The 17,027-nt window shown below is 41.9% G+C and overlaps 1 protein-coding gene across 2 annotated transcripts; it reads right to left on the reverse strand.

Annotated features, from left to right (window-relative positions):
• Positions 1-212: 212 nt before the first annotated feature.
• HMGB1 (high mobility group box 1) lies at positions 213-9,035 on the reverse strand. 2 transcript variants are annotated; one of them, XM_077809949.1, is made up of 5 exons: positions 8,853-9,035; positions 5,883-6,045; positions 5,527-5,672; positions 4,201-4,375; positions 213-2,125 (listed from the first exon to the last, which is right to left on the reverse strand). In XM_077809949.1, exons 2-5 carry the CDS (start codon positions 6,030-6,032, stop codon positions 1,949-1,951), a joined length of 648 nt encoding a protein of 215 aa, XP_077666075.1. In that variant the 5' UTR covers positions 6,033-6,045; positions 8,853-9,035; the 3' UTR covers positions 213-1,948. The 2 variants fall into 2 exon arrangements, with proteins under 2 accessions (XP_077666075.1, XP_077666064.1); XM_077809938.1 differs by lacking the exon at positions 8,853-9,035 and adding an exon at positions 8,083-8,102.
• Between the last annotated feature and the right edge of the window lie 7,992 nt (positions 9,036-17,027).

Raw genomic sequence — 17,027 nt, forward strand, 5'->3', positions numbered from 1 at the left:
AAACAAACAATTCTACTGTATAAAAAGTGATTATTTCTAGTGAATTATGGTTTAAGGGCAGTGTCCAATCACAAATATTTCAGTAAGTTTATCTGTCCTATATTTCTTGCTCTCCACGAAGAGATCTTTTGATTGGCACTCCCTTTTGTTTGAGGCTGAAAGCAAATATGTAAATGTATACAGGATACAAATGCGAGTCAGTTAACTAAATATTTAAAACCTCTGCAATTATTAGTTTATTAGTATCATCCACCAGGATCCAGGTGTTCAGTATTTCTCCTGAAGTTATACATAAACAAATGCAAATCGAAATAAGAATCTGAAAGTCAAAATTGTATAACAAAACAATACTCCATCACAAAAGCGTGTAAAATTACAATGCTATTTTTAAACACTGGCACTTGAGAACCATAATTTTAATAACCACAAAATTGCCAAATTGTCCCCCAAACTGGTAAGCAGGTACATGTGAAAATAGTTACAGTTGCCAGCACTTGAAGTTTTACTGAATATGCAAAAAACAAACAACAAAAAAAAAAAAAAAAAACAGCTTTGGTTTTGGAAGAGAATTATATTTGATCAAATTAGACATTGTTGGTATATATCATAAACATTTCACTTTTTAAATGCAAAAATTTAATAAAATGTACTTTTCCATACAACTATATTTAACTTATAAATGGGCAAACGTGAAGAGTGCGGTATAAAACCTAACGGGAAAAATACATCTTATCTCATTTTAGTTTGAGACAATATACAACTTTGTTTAAAGGGCTAAAACTAGAATTTTAAGATTAAAAATATGAATTTACAGAGATTTAACAAATAATGGTACCATTTATAGAAAACGTTGGAAAGTAAAATCCTTTCTTGTGGGCTATTTACTACCAGGAGAGTTTCATGGTATAAAGTCCACAGCCATCACTATGTTGTGACAAAAAAATCAATATGGTACTTTTATAATTTTTACCTTCATACATTTTAGGGGCATGTTTATCTCTTAAGTGTTCAGAGATTTACAAATTCAACTTCCATTACATAGTAATGGAGTCACATGTAAATTCCTCACACACCATGATGAGAGTATACCCTTCCTACTAGGACAGCATTTTCGAGGTTTTTTCTGAAGTATTCCATGCTGTAAAACTGAATTCTATACTTCTCAACTCTCCAAGTCTGGTAAACTTACGCAACTCAATGTTACATTTCACAAAATCCGAGCAAATATCAGTTGGTTGAGATTTGTTTGTTTGTTTCCAGTTACGGAAGAAAGTTCTGTTTTATCATATGCCTGTATATTTCTTTGCCTACCCTATCATGATTATGAAGGGTATGCAGATCAAAGCTTTGTTTATCAGCTGGTTACATGAAAAGATGAAAACTGTAATAATCACGTGATCCCAAATGGGCATACAATAAAGCAAAGATGAGTTCCCCTCAAAAAAGAAAAATTATGATTTTTCAAGGGCACCTATTAAAAGGACAACAATACTAATAAAAAAAATTGTATTTACTCAGAAGCATTCAGAATGTCAACAAAAACAGCTGCAACTTTTTTTTTTGCAATTACAGAGTGGTATTCAGTTAACAGAACAACAATTATTTTTATGATGCATCAGAGACAACTGAAGATGAAAAATGAACTACAACCCCATATATAACTAAATTTGTGCTGTGCACCAACAAGAACCTGCTTTAAAACTTCCATGCCAATTTACAACCCCCACACTGTACCAGGCAAGTTTAGTGGCCATTGAAATACCACTAAGGACAGGGCTATCTAAAGACACGTTCGGTAGTGTGTTAACTATACAAAAAAAGAGACACTGTACAGTTTAAAAACAAATCTTACACAGCCTTACATTTCAATTTTTTTTTCTTTAAAAGGAGTGAGTTGTGTACAGGGGGTTTAAATGCTTTATAGACAAGAAATTGCTCTTGAAGAGACTTATTCATCATCATCGTCATCCTCCTCGTCATCCTCATCATCATCCTCATCCTCCTCGTCATCCTCATCATCATCCTCATCCTCCTCCTCCTCCTTCTTTTTCTTGCTCTTCTCAGCCTTGGCAACCACCTTTTTTCCTACATCAGGCTTTCCTTTAGCCCGGTATGCAGCAATATCCTTGACAAGAGAAGTGGGAAAAGGATCTCTTTAAGAGATTTAACCAGAGTTCTTGCTAAAACTTTCAAACAACATTTAGGACTTTTGCTGATATGCTGTAACCACTGAGGTATCTCATCTTCACACACACAAAAAAAATGCACACAAAATCCTTATCTAGGACATACAACCATAATTAGCCATCCACAACACATCAAAATGACATGGTCTAATATGTGCAATGTTATGCCTCAGTGAAATGCAATTACATGGCATTCTGCTTAACTGAAGTTTAAATCAACAAAAAAGGTACAAGAACTTTCAAGAGTAGACAGGGCCACTTTCTGCATGCAGTAAATGTATTCTATAGGCTTACACTACATAAAACTCAAATTCATACTTTTTCAAAACTTCATATAAATCATAAAATGAAGCTAGATGATTGCCAATAAAGATCAAGTCATAAAAATCAGTTTAACCCCTGGCTTTATAAAAGAAAAAATAATTTATCCTAGTATATATTAAACTTATGACTGGGCAACGCCTTTAGGCAGATGGCCTAAATATTGAAAATGTTCCTCCCATGCAGTATTCTTTAAACTGCTCTCTTTGCAGTTCTTTCAGTATCTCTTAAAATTCGTAATTTATTTCAGAAGAAGTGGCATTCACTAACTAATATCAATGGTCTTTAAATGAAATATTTACCAATTCTAGATTTTCAGACCTCAGACATTAGTTTGCTCTAGAAGGAAACTTTACATACATCAAATCCCAAGCACATGTGCAAGTTTAGTTGACAAATTTGGGTGATATCAGTAAAGGGAGAAACAGCTGCAAGTAAAGGTTAGTGGCTTCAGATTTTTCCCCCTGTAATATTTAAAATAACCCTAAACTAAAATGCGTCAGTCACTTTATAATTTAAACTACTGGGGAAAGTTTACTTGTAGCTCTGAATTTACTCTGTTTAAATCATACCAATATGTAAATTTATATGTGAATAATTAATTTACTAAAGACCAAATCATGCCTTGTGTTGCACACAAAGGGCTAACACAGGAAGTTTTCTAACCCACAGTGTATCTGCAGGGCATGATTCCTACCTAGTGCTAGAGGCCCCCAACGTGCAGTTACTTACCCATTTCTGTGCCATCATCCCTTAACTGATTTTGTTTGCCAGCAAGGAGGCACTATTGAGGAGCATACATGCTAAAGCGTGCAATACGCTGCAGCCAGGGGTGCGTACTATTCCTTTATAAAGGAGAATTGGTACATATCCCATCATACATTCCTCTCTCCCTTAGCTATCTTGCCCTGGGATGGGAATATGGAAATCCAAATGCCATTGCCACTGCTCTATATCCCCAATACTCAAATAGAGTTCCTAACACTGAAGTAGGATTTAGCCTTAATGATACAAAAAAAATAAGTTAATAGGTTGACAAGGGTTTCCTAAGATGCATGAACAACTATGTTACCTGTTTGAAGGCAAATCAAAGTGGGCGTAATAGAACACATGTCTAATACAAACATCTAGTCCTCTAATATTTAACTCTTTAGGTATAAACTAAAAACTGTTCTTTAAGATAGTTAATATGAACATATGCTATGACTATTTCTTCAACAGTATGTGGCAAATGCCAATAAGGAAAAATGTTTTCTTCAAATTTGCATTACTTAATAGCGCAAACTGGTTGCAGAAATCAGCTGCTGCCATGAACCATTACTTTTAATATTCAAAACAGATACAGGGATATGTACTAAAATATCAAAAGATAAGATTTGAAGTATGATGAATGAAAGTGTCATAATCCTCACAAGGACATGCTATTAGAGGTATTCTCTAAGGTAATTTGACATTTTCATAATTATACTTGTGACGTACTATGTAAGAGTACTCTAGAGGAATTTTCTTTTTAAAAACCAAGTCAATCACCTAGTCCTTTGATATACACAACTCTCATTCATTTATGCACAAGGAGATGTTACGTTATTTTGCCATAAGAAGAAGAGGGATGATCACTTACAATTATTTAATCATTCAAATTTGAATTGGAACAGGGAAGAACCTTTTGCTCACGCTGAATGCCATTATTTACCTTTTCATACTTCTCCTTCAGTTTAGCAGCCTTCTTTTCATAGGGCTGTTTATCATCGGCAGCGGTGTTATTCCACATCTCTCCTAGTTTCTTTGCAACATCTCCAATGGACAGACCAGGATGTTCTCCTTTGATTTTCGGACGAAATTCAGCGCAGAATAAGAAAAAAGCTGAACTGAAAAGAATAATTGTAATTTTAAGTATAAAGGTTAAACTATTGTACTAGACATAGCAAGTTTTGAGACCTTCACTACATGATGCAGTGTGCTTTAACATAGTATTACTAAGGAACATTTAGTGTGCACCAGCAGTCTGCACATTAATTGGTCTGTGTAACACATTAGTGCACTTTAGAAATTACACTCCCATGTTGTGCATAATCCCACCAAGTTTCTCTGATTTTAACAGTTGTGAGAACATGGACTGTGAGAACTGCTTCACAGGAAATATTAAAATAATCTCATGATTACTGTAGAAGGATTTCCAGATGTCAGTACCAGCCACTCTTTCTTAGTTTATTTTTTAGTGTTTGCTCCATTTTAAAAATAGAAAGATTTAGCACCATACAAGCTTGGTATCATAATAATTTCACATTTATCTTTCGGTGGTACGGCCTATTTTAAGGACAAAGGCTCAATTCTGCAAACTGTTTCATGCATGCAGTTCCCTGCGCCAGTACAGAGCCCCAGTGACTTCAAAGGGACTCTGTGCAGACACAAGGTTCTGCATTTGCCAGAATGGTTCCAGGATTGGGGCCTAATATTCTACCACTATTTTAATCTAAAGTTATTTCATCTGGCTGCTAGCAACATTCTATTAATAAAAACGGTCAAAATTGATCATAACAGTGTTGGGTTTATTTTTAACAGATAAATTTATTCCAACAATTTTATGTCAAGTTCCAAGTAAACGATAATTGAAATGGATAAGATTTATAGATCCTAAAGCCAGAAGGGGATCGTTATGATCATCTAGTCTGACATCCTGTACATCACAGGCGTAGAACTTCTCCAAAATAATTCCTAGAGCATATTTTTTAGAAAAACATCCAATTTTGGTTTAAAAAAAAATGGTCAGTGATAAAGAATCCACCACAATCCTTGGCAAATTGTTGCAATGGTTCTTTACACTCTTAAAAATTTACATCTTTTTTATATAACTAAATCCCACTGATTTTTAAATGTGGTTACTGGCAGCACTACATTTTGAAGTTGTGTACTCTTCTATACTTCAAATCCCCTAACTCTGATTTTTAAAAGATCATTTTATGGATACATTTCAATGCAATGCTCCTATACAAGACACACTAACTGGAAATCTACTTACGGAGGCCTCTTTGGTGCATTAGGATCCTTGAACTTCTTTTTTGTTTCCCCTTTGGGTGGTATATAATTTTTCATTTCTCTTTCATAACGAACCTTGTCAGCCTTTGCCATATCTTCAAACTTTCCTTTTTCCTTAACAGACATAGTCTATAAAACAATAAATAGGGAGTGAGTGCATGATTCAAAAGTGCATCCGATCCCATTCCGAACTGTAGCGGGAGTAACATTAAAGGCAGGAAATGCATTCACACGTATCTGAACAATGTAAGTAAATATAATCAAGACTGAACTGATATTAATTTAAGGTAATCTATGCTGCAATACTGTAAATTAGTACTGTTTTTTGGTTTATCTTACCTTCCACCGTTCTGAACATTTTTTTGAGAACTCTGAAAAGTTCACTGAAGCATCTGGGTGCTTCTTCTTGTGCTCCTCCCGGCAAGTTTGCACAAAGAAGGCATATGAAGACATTTTACCTCTTGGCTTCTTAGGATCACCTTTGCCCATTTTTGCTGATTTTCTGTAACACAAAAGAAAAACAAACTTTTAAAACTACTTTTGGCCCCCACACAATATCATATGAATTTGGGAAGAATGAGTATGTTGACTAAGATCTGCAAAAGCAGCTTTCTGAACTTTTATGAGAGGACCTCTCAGACTATATACAAGCTACAGCTCTCTCCTGGAAAACTATATATTACTTCCAAAAACAACTGCTATTACAGAGGGTTTTTTAGTTCACCTGGTCAATACAAATAACCTGGTCTTCAAGATATTTGGCTATTATAAAAAAAAAAAAACTTCCTGTTATATTTAAAGAGTCATCAGCAATCAAGAGTGTCTGTTGCTAGTCCATTTGCAGGCAAGTATTGGCATTAGTCTCAAGGGAAGTTGCTCCCCTCCTGGATTGGTAGAGCACAGCAGCCACATGTCATCTAATTAAGGGATAGAAAGGCTTAAACAGGAATTATTGTGGGGCAGGGGGAAATATTACAATACTCTATCTGGATCAGCCTGTTGGGTTCTTAAGTATTTACTCTTAAGTTTTTTTCACTTTCAAAATGCTTTACAAATATCAGTTTGCATGAAAAAAGTACAGAAATAAAGTAAGCCAAGTTACTTTCCATTTTAATTATACTGCAAAATCTATTCTCCCTACAATGTGCAGCTAGAAATAGTGGAATTAAATACAGCACTGAAACATGTTATGTTCCAACCAATGGCTTTAAAAGCATGACACTTATATATGACATAAATAAAAGTGTGCTCATTGAGCAGACATCCCCGTATCTTTTAAAGGGTACAGGGGATGGAAAAATATCTTCTCAGCACATTCACACACAAGGTAGATAATTTCTCCATAAGTCTGGGGGAAAAAAAAAACATCTCCAGTCCACTGCGGCATAAACTTTGCTCTTCCAGAGAGGAGTGAAACAAGTGGGTGGTGTGTGCATGTATTGCCACAGAAGCAGCGTTTCCGATCGGTTTGGCGTATGGACAAACAGATTTCTGCTCTGTGACTAAACACATCCGGTTTGAAGTTTCCATTGAGTAAACAAGACTGTAGAACCAGGAGCTATTCCTGCCAGCAATGGAGATGCTTCCAGAGCAACCCTTTCACTCAAGGATAGTTTAGTGACATGGGTGGGATGGGGGTTCACTTGTTCCTTTTCATAGAAAGGAAGTGTGAGGAAAATAAATAAAAAATGAAACAGAGGAATTCATATTCCACAGCACATTTTATTAATACTGTAAATGTCTTTTCACCTTAAACACCCCAATTAAAACCCTGCAACTATCATATTAACTTGCATTTAAAAGCAATCTTCCTGCCATCTTGAACATTAGGGGGTGGAGGAAAACTTAAGTTCTCTTAAAAAGTGATTTTCTTAAAATGCTGCAAAAGGGGGTAAAAAAATCAGAGAAAGGACACAGTAGATGGTGTATGTGTTTGCATAAAAAATCTTCCAGATTTATGCATTCTGGAAAGACATGCAGCAATAACTTCAGAGGAGGAGATTCATTTATTTTCTTAAAACTGAAGGCACAGTTGTGGCTCACTTGTGTAACCAATCCCCACGCAGAAGAATTAAATGCACATATTTTTTTTTAATTGTGTTGTTGTGCGCCGCTCTTGTTGGTGGGGGAGGAAGAGGAAGGGGGAAAAAAAAGCCTGCGTCTACTAATCATGTCTTCGCAGCTGTAAAGCGTACAGAGGTGACTGCAGGATCTAGACTAAACCCACGGCTGGCGCTGCCACGAGCTCTCAGGCTAAGCCAACCTCACTGCAAAGCCTGCGCGCCTCTGTCGTGCCTAACGGGAAGCGTGTGTCTGATCAGTTTCTAGGCAGAGCTGTGGCGGGTCCCGCTCCTGGGCGAGGGTTTGCAGTGGCGCAGGCTACTCTTCGGGAAGGGCAGCAGCAGCAGCGCTATTCCTCCCATTTTCTGCGAACAGCCTGACAATGAGAGAAAGTCCCCCTGAAATGTGCGCTGGGGCAGCCCGGGTGCGGCGCGGCGGCCGCGCTTTAAGGAGGGCCCCCGGCTCCCAGTCTACCTACGGCAGCAGCGCGGGTCCCCGCTGCTCTCGCCAGATCAGAGCGCGGCTGCCTCCCGGAATGGCCGCTGCTCGCCGCCGCGCAGAGAACATGGCTCCTTCCTGCCTCCCTTTGTGTGCGCGCCCGGCGCACGCTCAGCCATGACAGCAGTGGGGGAGGGAGGGCGGCCGCGCGCTCCCAAGTGCGGCCCGAGCCCCCGGCGAGCTGGCCGGGTCCGGCCGCAGCCCCAAAGGGGGCCCCGCATACGGCGGCCGGCCGCTAGCCCCGGTTGGGAAACCCCCTGCGCGGCCCTGGCTGAGGGAGAAAAGGCGGCTGGAAAAGTTCCGCCGAACTGCGCCCCCGCCCTCCCGCGCCTCGCGTCCTCCGCACGGCGCTCGTCAGCCATGTTCCAGCGAGCGCAGCTCCGGCTCGCCCGCCGCCGACACGGCCCCGCGCCCCGGCCGCAGCCCCGCTGCGGAGCGCCCGGCCCCCGGCCTTGCGGCGACAGTTGCCGCAGGGCGCCAGGAGCACGCGGCGCCGCCCGCGTCCTCCCCCACCCCTCGCCAGACCGAGCCCGACGGGGAGATTTTCCCTTCTGTTTCCATCCCCTTCCCGCTTCACGAACTCGCCCGCTTCCCCCCGGCCGGCTCCCGCCCCGCCCGCCGGCGCCGCCGCCCGCCAACAGCCTGCCTCAGATGCAGCCTAATTCGCCTTTGTGTGGCTGGGGCAGAGCGAGCGCTGCGCTAGCCCCGCAGCCGCCGGAGCGCGCAGCCCGCCCGACCCGGGATACTCACCGCCTCGCTCGCTCGCAGACTCACTCGCTCGCTCGCTCACTCAGCAGCGAGCCACAGGCGCTGAGACACTTGCCCGGCTGCTCGCGCTGGCCCCCAATGCTGCCTGGTCTCGCTGTAGCCCAATGCACCGCAATGGCTGAGAGCGGGATCGATACGCAGCCTCCTCACGCTCTCAGCGCTGGTAACATTACTCTCAACACAGCCTCGCTCCTATTGGCGGCCGCCAAGCCAGCGGCCAACCTGATTGGTGGAGCCCCTTCCATTGTCCTGACCAGAGGGCGCCGCGGATTGGCCGCGGAGCTGGATACGTCACTGAGGTTTGAAAGGGCGCGCAAATATAAAAGTGAGTGGAGGGGTGGCTGGCTGAGGCGGGATGTACAGCTCGGAGAGACTTAGTGCAATGCTGCTGTGCATGAGGAGAGCAGCTCATAGGCAACCACGCACTCCCAGCCTAGCCGAAGGGCGCCTCGCTCCCCCGACCGCACAGCCACTTCTGTCTCCCTAAAGCGTACCTGGAGGCCTACTTTGAGAACCCTTTCCCCACACACCCTACCCCCAGGCTCCTACTGCTAGAGGGAAGGGGACAGCAGGCCATTGTGTTACAGCAGTGGCAAATACTGACCCTTAGTAAATGGTTCATGTTGCTGAGACAGATGCTCCCAGAGCATCCTAATACAACCACCACATATTTCTATGGTGCCTTCTATCTAAGATATCAGCACACTCTACACACTATGAATTATTTTATGATAAATAACACCATTTTACAAATGAGGAAAGTGAGGCACAGATACATTAGATATCAAGCCTTGGCAGGTCTCTAGGAATCAAATCCAGGTCTCCTGCCTCCCCACACATCTTATTTAAACCTCTAGGTCACACTTCCCCATACAGTAATGTCTATAGAGTAGTCCAATCTAAACACGTTATATGCCATGTATGTTTTTACCTATATGGATTACTTTATCTGACATAGCTATGTTTCAGGCACAAAGCATGACCTATTCTACAACTTAAAAGTCAAGAGTAGGAGGCAGTAGATCAGGGTTCTATTTACAGCTTTGCAACAGACTTCCTGAAGGCTGGTCCACACTGGGAATTTACATCAGCATATCTACGTCTCTCAAGAGTGTGAAAAATCCAGCCCCCTGAGAGATGTAGCTATCCCGACCTAGCCCGCAGTGTGGACAATATTAGGTTGACAGAAGAATTCCATTGTAAGTCTCTTGCTGTAATAAAGCTGTTTTTTGAACCAAGATCTACTGCTCTACCTAACTACTGCCTCTCAGGGAGATGGCTTGCTATGCCAAAAGGAGAAACCTTGCCTTTGGCATGGGCAGCAACTACGCTGAAGCACTACAACGGTGCATAGGCAGCAATGCAGGTGTCCTGCTCTACCGTTTTAAGTGTAGACATACCCTTAGTGACTTTGGACCAAAATCCTTAGTCCAATATTTTCAAAGAACTGTCCACTGATTTTGGGTGCCTCGGATGACTTCAGTTAGACTTGTGGGTGCTCCATATTTCTAAAAATTAGGCCCTATACATCAATTTGGGTGCGCAGAAGCTGAGGCATCCAAAATTAATAAACACTTGAAAATCTAGGCCTTAACTTTTCTAGGCTTGAATCACTCTGGTTTCCCTGCAATTTGTGTAGTCATTTACACCAATGCAAAGTGGGTGTAAAAGGCTACCAAATCAAAATAATAACCTTTAGCATCTACTTTGCACAGGTGTAGGTGACTATACCAGGTTCAAGTTAATGATAAGTAAGATAGAAAAAACAACTCCCTTCCTCATAGGGATGTTAGAAGTTTTTTTTATCATTTGTAAAACACTGAGATCCGGGAATAGAAAGCTACACAAGTGTACAAAGAAAAATTTGTTCTTACCTGATAATTTATTTTCTCTAATAACAGGGCTAGCAGTCCTTGGTATCTGGTGATCCATACAGTCTTCAGAGTTTGGAAGCAGTCTAAAAGATGGAAGGAGGACAAATCTCTAAGTAGCTCCATTCCAAGAACATATGGACCTAGGAACACTTCCAAAGCTCTACACTTAGAAAAAGTGAACATCTAAGCATGACAACTAACTAGATATTCAAAGTTAACTATTTACATGTGATAACTCCTGCACAAGAATAATATGAAGTGAAGAAGATAGGCGAAATACCAGTGACCAACTAGGTAAAGTACTGTACTAGGCACTCTGCAGCATAAGTTGTAAACTTATAAAGACGAATTATTTTCCAAAGAATAGAATTTTATTCAGTAACAAAACCAGTGAAAAGAAGAATCTGAGCAATTCAAAAGCAAATACATTAAAAACTTAATAAAATTAATGGAACAGAACTTAACAAGGGAAAAAACATTCATGTCAACTTTATCTACATGTACAGCAACCATGGCTTTCCCAGGTCAGTGTATGTTAAGCTGTGGTTATCCTTAGTGTCCTGAGAGGTGGAGTGGCAGGTGTAGGGATGCAGCCACTGATACAATGTGTAATGTGGAGGTGGGGTGCAAGGAGGTGCTAAAATTGAGTTTTCCGTGGACAACAAAAGGAGATGACCCTGTACGTCCACAAGAGACTGCAGCATTGGTGTTTGCTGCCAGAAAAGGCCCATTATGTCCTGGTGCATTTCCCTCTCCTTTTCCTACTGAGCTCCTGAACCTTCCACCTATCCACATTTTCCTCCCTCAGGCTGTCTGCAATATTCATCCTCCAGGCCCTTTGCTCATAGTCTGAAACAGCAGAAGATCTCACTGAACAGGTCTTCCCAAGTCCTCTTTTTTCTCCTCCTTACCTGGTTCAGGTGTTCCACACATGTAGAGGGGGAACCCCTCAAGGCTGAAGTGGCAGCAGCTGCAAATAAAACACACAGATGTACCATTGTCAGTACAGTCACAATGTAAAGTGAAAATTAAGATTCAGAACTCCCTTCTCTTGCTCCCCTAAAGTTTTAAACAAGACAGGCTTATTGGCTCTTCTGCTTCAGTGTGCTTATGCACAGCACCACTCTCAGCACCAGCCATAATGAGTATGGCCTGCCAAGGATGAAGGAAATAAGGAGGGAATTGCTCAATTGCATGAAACAGTGAGTACAGGGCACTGGCACTGAATACTGGCACCATTTTCCACAGGCAGTGGTGATTTTAGCTGATATCTCACTCCTGAGGGTAACAAAGCCACCGAGAGCACAGCTGGTGCTGGTATGCCAAAGCCACTTGGGCTCATATGCTAGCCTGTGTACTGCAATGGTACCTGCCCCAGTTATCACCAATCAGCATGGGAAAATATCCTATCACTGAGGAAGAAATAGAGCTGCCATCCCTAGTAACTTTCTGGAGAGGACTACAGAGTACCTCCATAAAAGTTTCATTGAGATCTCTCGGGAGGATTCAAGGGACATCACTGTGTACATAAACAAACTGCGCCCCATGGCCCTCCCATTGCCTAACTCTGCAGGGGAATGAAAAGCAGATAACAACAGTTCCTCCTGCTACCTCTTCTAGGCCGAGTAAATTAATGAAAAGTTGATAGCTGTGTCCTGTTAAGTGGGGACACCATCAGTACATCACTATAATGGGAAATAAATTTACACACTTACCCGGGGTTCCTTTCCCTGCATTGGGCTTGCCTGTGCTCAACAACAGGGACTGAATGGACTGTGGTAGAGTCTCAAATAGGTCCTGGCTCACGGAGTAGCTGGACCCCCAGTCACATGTCCCCCATCCCCTTCTTCTTCGTCCACCTCCTCTTTATCCTCACTGTTCGTGCCAGGGGCCTGTGACTCAGGTTCCGCAGAGGTATCCATGGTGGTGTGTGGAGGGGCAAGGTGGGATCTCCGCCAATTATGGTATACAGCTTGTTGTAAAAACAGCAGGGCTGCAGCTTGGCACCAGATCGACTGTTGATCTCTCTGGCCTTCTGACATGCCTGATGCAGTTCCTTTGCTTTTATGTGGCACTTCTGCTGGTCCCTGTTGTACCCGTTCTCCTCCATCCCCCATGCAATCTGCTCAGAGATTTCCACATTTCTACAGCTGGTCTGTAACTGTACCAGCACAGCCTCTTCTCCCCACAGGCCCAGGAGATACAGTATCTCCTGCCTACTCCAAGCCAGACCATGTAGCTGGCATGGTCAGCTGGGCAGCTACGCACAACAATGGAGAGCTGCTAGGTGTGCTCACCAAGCTGGACAATCAGGAAAAAGGCATTTCAAAAATTTGTGGGGCTTTAAAGGGGTGGAGGGCCTTCCAGTCTCCATGTCCCCTGGGCAGTGGAGTTCACAACTGTGACCAGAGCTCAGTGTCAGGCATTGTGGGACAGCTGCTGGAGGCCTGCTAGGGTTGACATAAGTAACACAGTGTCTACACTCATGCTGCATCAATCTCAGTACAACAACCATGGTTCAGTGCCATTCAGGGAGATGGTGTTACTGCATCACTGTAATGGGCACTAAGATCAATGGGAGACAAATTGTAGACACATGAACAACTAGGTTGACACAAGGCAGCTTACATCAACCTAACTATGTAGTGTAGACCAGGACTTAGGCTGTGGTGTATCTAGCACTAGAGCCATCCAACAGCCTTCCGCTTATCAGGAGGGGAAAATGTGCAGGTGGACTCTCTGAAGAGCACAGCACCAGTGCATTTGGCCACTGAAACCAGCAATCTATTTTGCAGATGAGGACACACACATATAGACCTATTTGTATCCAAAATAATGCCAGGTGCCCACTGTATTGCACCAGAATGGGCAGGGCAGGAAAATTTCTCATAAATACATCCTTCTTAGAGTGGAATACATACCTCCTGTACGCATTTCCTTTAGGTTTCAGAGTAGCCGTCTGTATCCGCAAAAAGAATAGGAGTACTTGTGGCACCTTAGAGACTAACAAATTTATATTAATTCAAGCTCAGCAGTTTTTCATTGGAGTCTGTTTCTGGAGCTTTTCGGTTGCAAAATTGCCACCCTTAAATCTTTTACTGAGTGGCCAGAGAGGTTGAAGTGTTCTCCTACCGGTTTTTGAATGTTATGATTCCTGATGTCAGATTTGGACACAAATCCATTAAATCCATTTGTGTCTATTAAATGGACACAAATCTGACATCAGGAATCATAACATTCAAAAACCGGTAGGAGAACACTTCAACCTCTCTGGCCACTCAGTAAAAGATTTAAGGGTGGCAATTTTGCAACCGAAAAGCTCCAAAAACAGACTCCAATGAAAAACTGCTGAGCTTGAATTAATATGCAAACTAGATACCATTAACTTGGGTTTGAATAGAGACTGGGAGTGGCTGGGTCATTACACATATTGAATCTATATCCTTAAGTTAAGTATCCTCACACCTTCTTGTCAACTTTCTAAATGGGCCATCTTGATTATCACTACAAAAGATTTTTTTCTCCTGCTGATAATAGCTCATCTTAACTAATTAGCCTCTCACAGTTTGTAGGGTAACTTCTAACTTATCTGTATGTATATATTTATATATATTTTACTATATGTTCCATTCTATGCATCCGATGAAGTGGGCTGTAGCCCATGAAAGCTTATCTCTAATAAATTTGTTAGTCTCTAAGGTGCCACAAGTACTCCTGTTCTTTTTGCATTTCCTTTAATAACCCTCATCCCCAGAGCAAGAGGAAGGATCAAAAGGAACAAGGCAAATGTCAGCTTAATAGCTACCATGTGGGAATGTCAACAGTGCATCTCAGAACTGATTAAATTCTATTTCAAACCCTGCTTGTAGTTAGAATATCATAATCATACTTCAAAAAGTTCTGAATAGAGCTGGCAGGAGAATGGAACTTCTGTTCACAAAGGATTCTGAGATTTCAAAAGCTGACTTCATTTCAAATTGAAATGAAACCCCAAAATTTCAAAATTCGTAAAGGAAAAATCCTGGGAAAAAATATTTTTTTAATTTTATATTACAAAATTTTAAAAGATTCAAAACAAAAAGTCACTTCAAATCAAAAAATCAAAATGTTTCATTCCAAAAATGTCAAAACAGGACATTTTGACTTTTTTAGGAGTTTTTGTTTTGTTTTTTCTCCACAATTTTGGGAAAAATTGACACCATTTTACAAAGCATTTCAATTGATGCAACTGCATTTCTTGATGGAAAATCGTTCCATCAAAGTTTTTCTGACCAGTTCTAGTTCTGAACCATATTTATAGCCTATTTTACTACACTACCTATGAAAACAGTACTTGTACAATAAGGATTGCACATGACCCAGAGAGAAGCATGAAAGGAGAAAGGAGTATAAGGTTTTCTAGAAAACCACCAGTGAGACATCTGACTCTCTGCACCATCCACATGACCAAGGTAAAGTATCAACAAAAACTTGGCCTATTCAATGACACAGCATGAGAACAAAAAAAAGGTGTAATCCAAATCCAATCCTAGAGTCTAGCAGCAAAAATAGAGACTAGCTTCAGAGTAACAGTCGTGTTAGTCTGTATTCGCAAAAAGAAAAGGAGTACTTGTGGCACCTTGGGAGACAGGCCAGTCCTTGCCTACAGACAGCCCCGCAACCTGAAGCAAATACTCACCAACAACCACATACCACACAACAGAACCACTAACCCAGGAACCTATCCTTGCAACAAAGCCCGTTGCCAACTGTGCCCACATATCTATTCAGGGGACACCATCACAGGGCCTAATAACATCAGCCACACTATCAGAGGCTCGTTCACCTGCACATCCACCAATGTGATATATGCCATCATGTGCCAGCAATGCCCCTCTGCCATTTACATTGGTCAAACTGGACAGTGTCTACGTAAAAGAATAAATGGACACAAATCAGATGTCAAGAATTATAACATTCATAAACCAGTCGGAGAACACTTCAATCTCTCTGGTCACGCAATCACAGACATGAAGTTCGCTATCTTACAACAAAAAAACTTCAAATCCAGACTCCAGCGAGAAACTGCTGAATTGGAATTCATTTGCAGATTGGATACTATTAATTTAGGCTTAAATAGAGACTGGGAGTGGCTAAGTCATTATGCAAGGTAGCCTATTTCCCCTTGTTTTTTCCTAACCCCCCCCTCCCCAAGACGTTCTGGTTAAACTTGGATTTAAACTTGGAGAGTGGTCAGTTTGGATGAGCTATTGCCAGCAGGAGAGTGAGTTTCTGTGTGTGTGTGTGTTTCCGGGGGGGGGGGGGGGGGGGCGGTGAGAAAGCCTGGATTTGTGCTGGAAATGGCCCACCTTGATTACCATGCAGATTGTAGGGAGAGTGGTCACTTTGGATAAGCTATTACCAGCAGGAGAGTGAGTTTGTGTGTGTGTTTTTTGGAGGGGGGTGAGGGGGTAAGAGAACCTGGATTTGTGCAGGAAATGGACCACCTTGATTATCATACACATTGTGAAGAGAGTGGTCACTTTGGATGGACTATTACCAGCAGGAGAGTGAGTTTGTGGGGGGGGGCGGAGGGTGAGAAAACCTGGATTTGTGCTGGAAATGGCCCAACTTGATGATCACTTTAGATAAGCTATTACCAGCAGGACAGTGGGGTGGGAGGAGGTATTGTTTCATGGTTTCTGTGTGTATATAATGTCTTCTGCAGTTTCCACGGTATTCATCCGATGAAGTGAGCTGTAGCTCACGAAAACTCATGCTCAAATAAATTGGTTAGTCTCTAAGGTGCCACAAGTACACCTTTTCTTTTTAGAGACTAGCTTGCAATTCTTGATATTGCTATTCTGGCAACATTTTGAGTAGACAGCTCACAAACACAGTAAACATCGCATGACTGGGAAGGAAACTACAGAGGGAGCTGGGAGCAACTCTTATATTTAAGTTGCCTAATATTTCCCATTATAAGAGATATTTGCAATTATCCTTATTATTATTTTTGGTGAAGCTCTAGCATCTAGCATTGTTTGCAAAAGGCCTCCATTCATCAGGGAGAAAGCCTGATGCCAGAGAAGAGCCTTTTATTTGTCTCATGAACTTCTGTTCAGGTTTGGCTGAGAAATTTTTGAAAACTGTCATTTCCCTTCTGTTGCTTGCATTGGCAGTAAATTTTGGCAACATGCCAAACTAACTGACCATGTACACTAATGTAAGGCTGGTCTATGGAGCAGCACGCACTGCACTGGAAACCCCAGGAATAGATACCTCTTAGTGGGAGGGGGAGCGG

The sequence above is a fragment of the Eretmochelys imbricata genome, chromosome 1 (assembly GCF_965152235.1).
Source record: "Eretmochelys imbricata isolate rEreImb1 chromosome 1, rEreImb1.hap1, whole genome shotgun sequence".
Taxonomy (NCBI): domain Eukaryota; kingdom Metazoa; phylum Chordata; order Testudines; family Cheloniidae; genus Eretmochelys; species Eretmochelys imbricata.

Excerpts from the sequence above, each read along its gene's own strand:
- HMGB1 (XM_077809949.1), bottom strand. The coding sequence starts at position 6,032 with ATGGGCAAAGGTGATCCTAAGAAGCCAAGAGGTAAAATGTCTTCATAT. Across the intron at positions 5,673-5,882 it reads AATGTTCAGAACGGTGGAAG|ACTATGTCTGTTAAGGAAAA; the intron begins GTAAGATAAACC and ends ATTGTTTTATAG. Across the intron at positions 4,376-5,526 it reads AATGCACCAAAGAGGCCTCC|TTCAGCTTTTTTCTTATTCT; the intron begins GTAAGTAGATTT and ends TATTCTTTTCAG.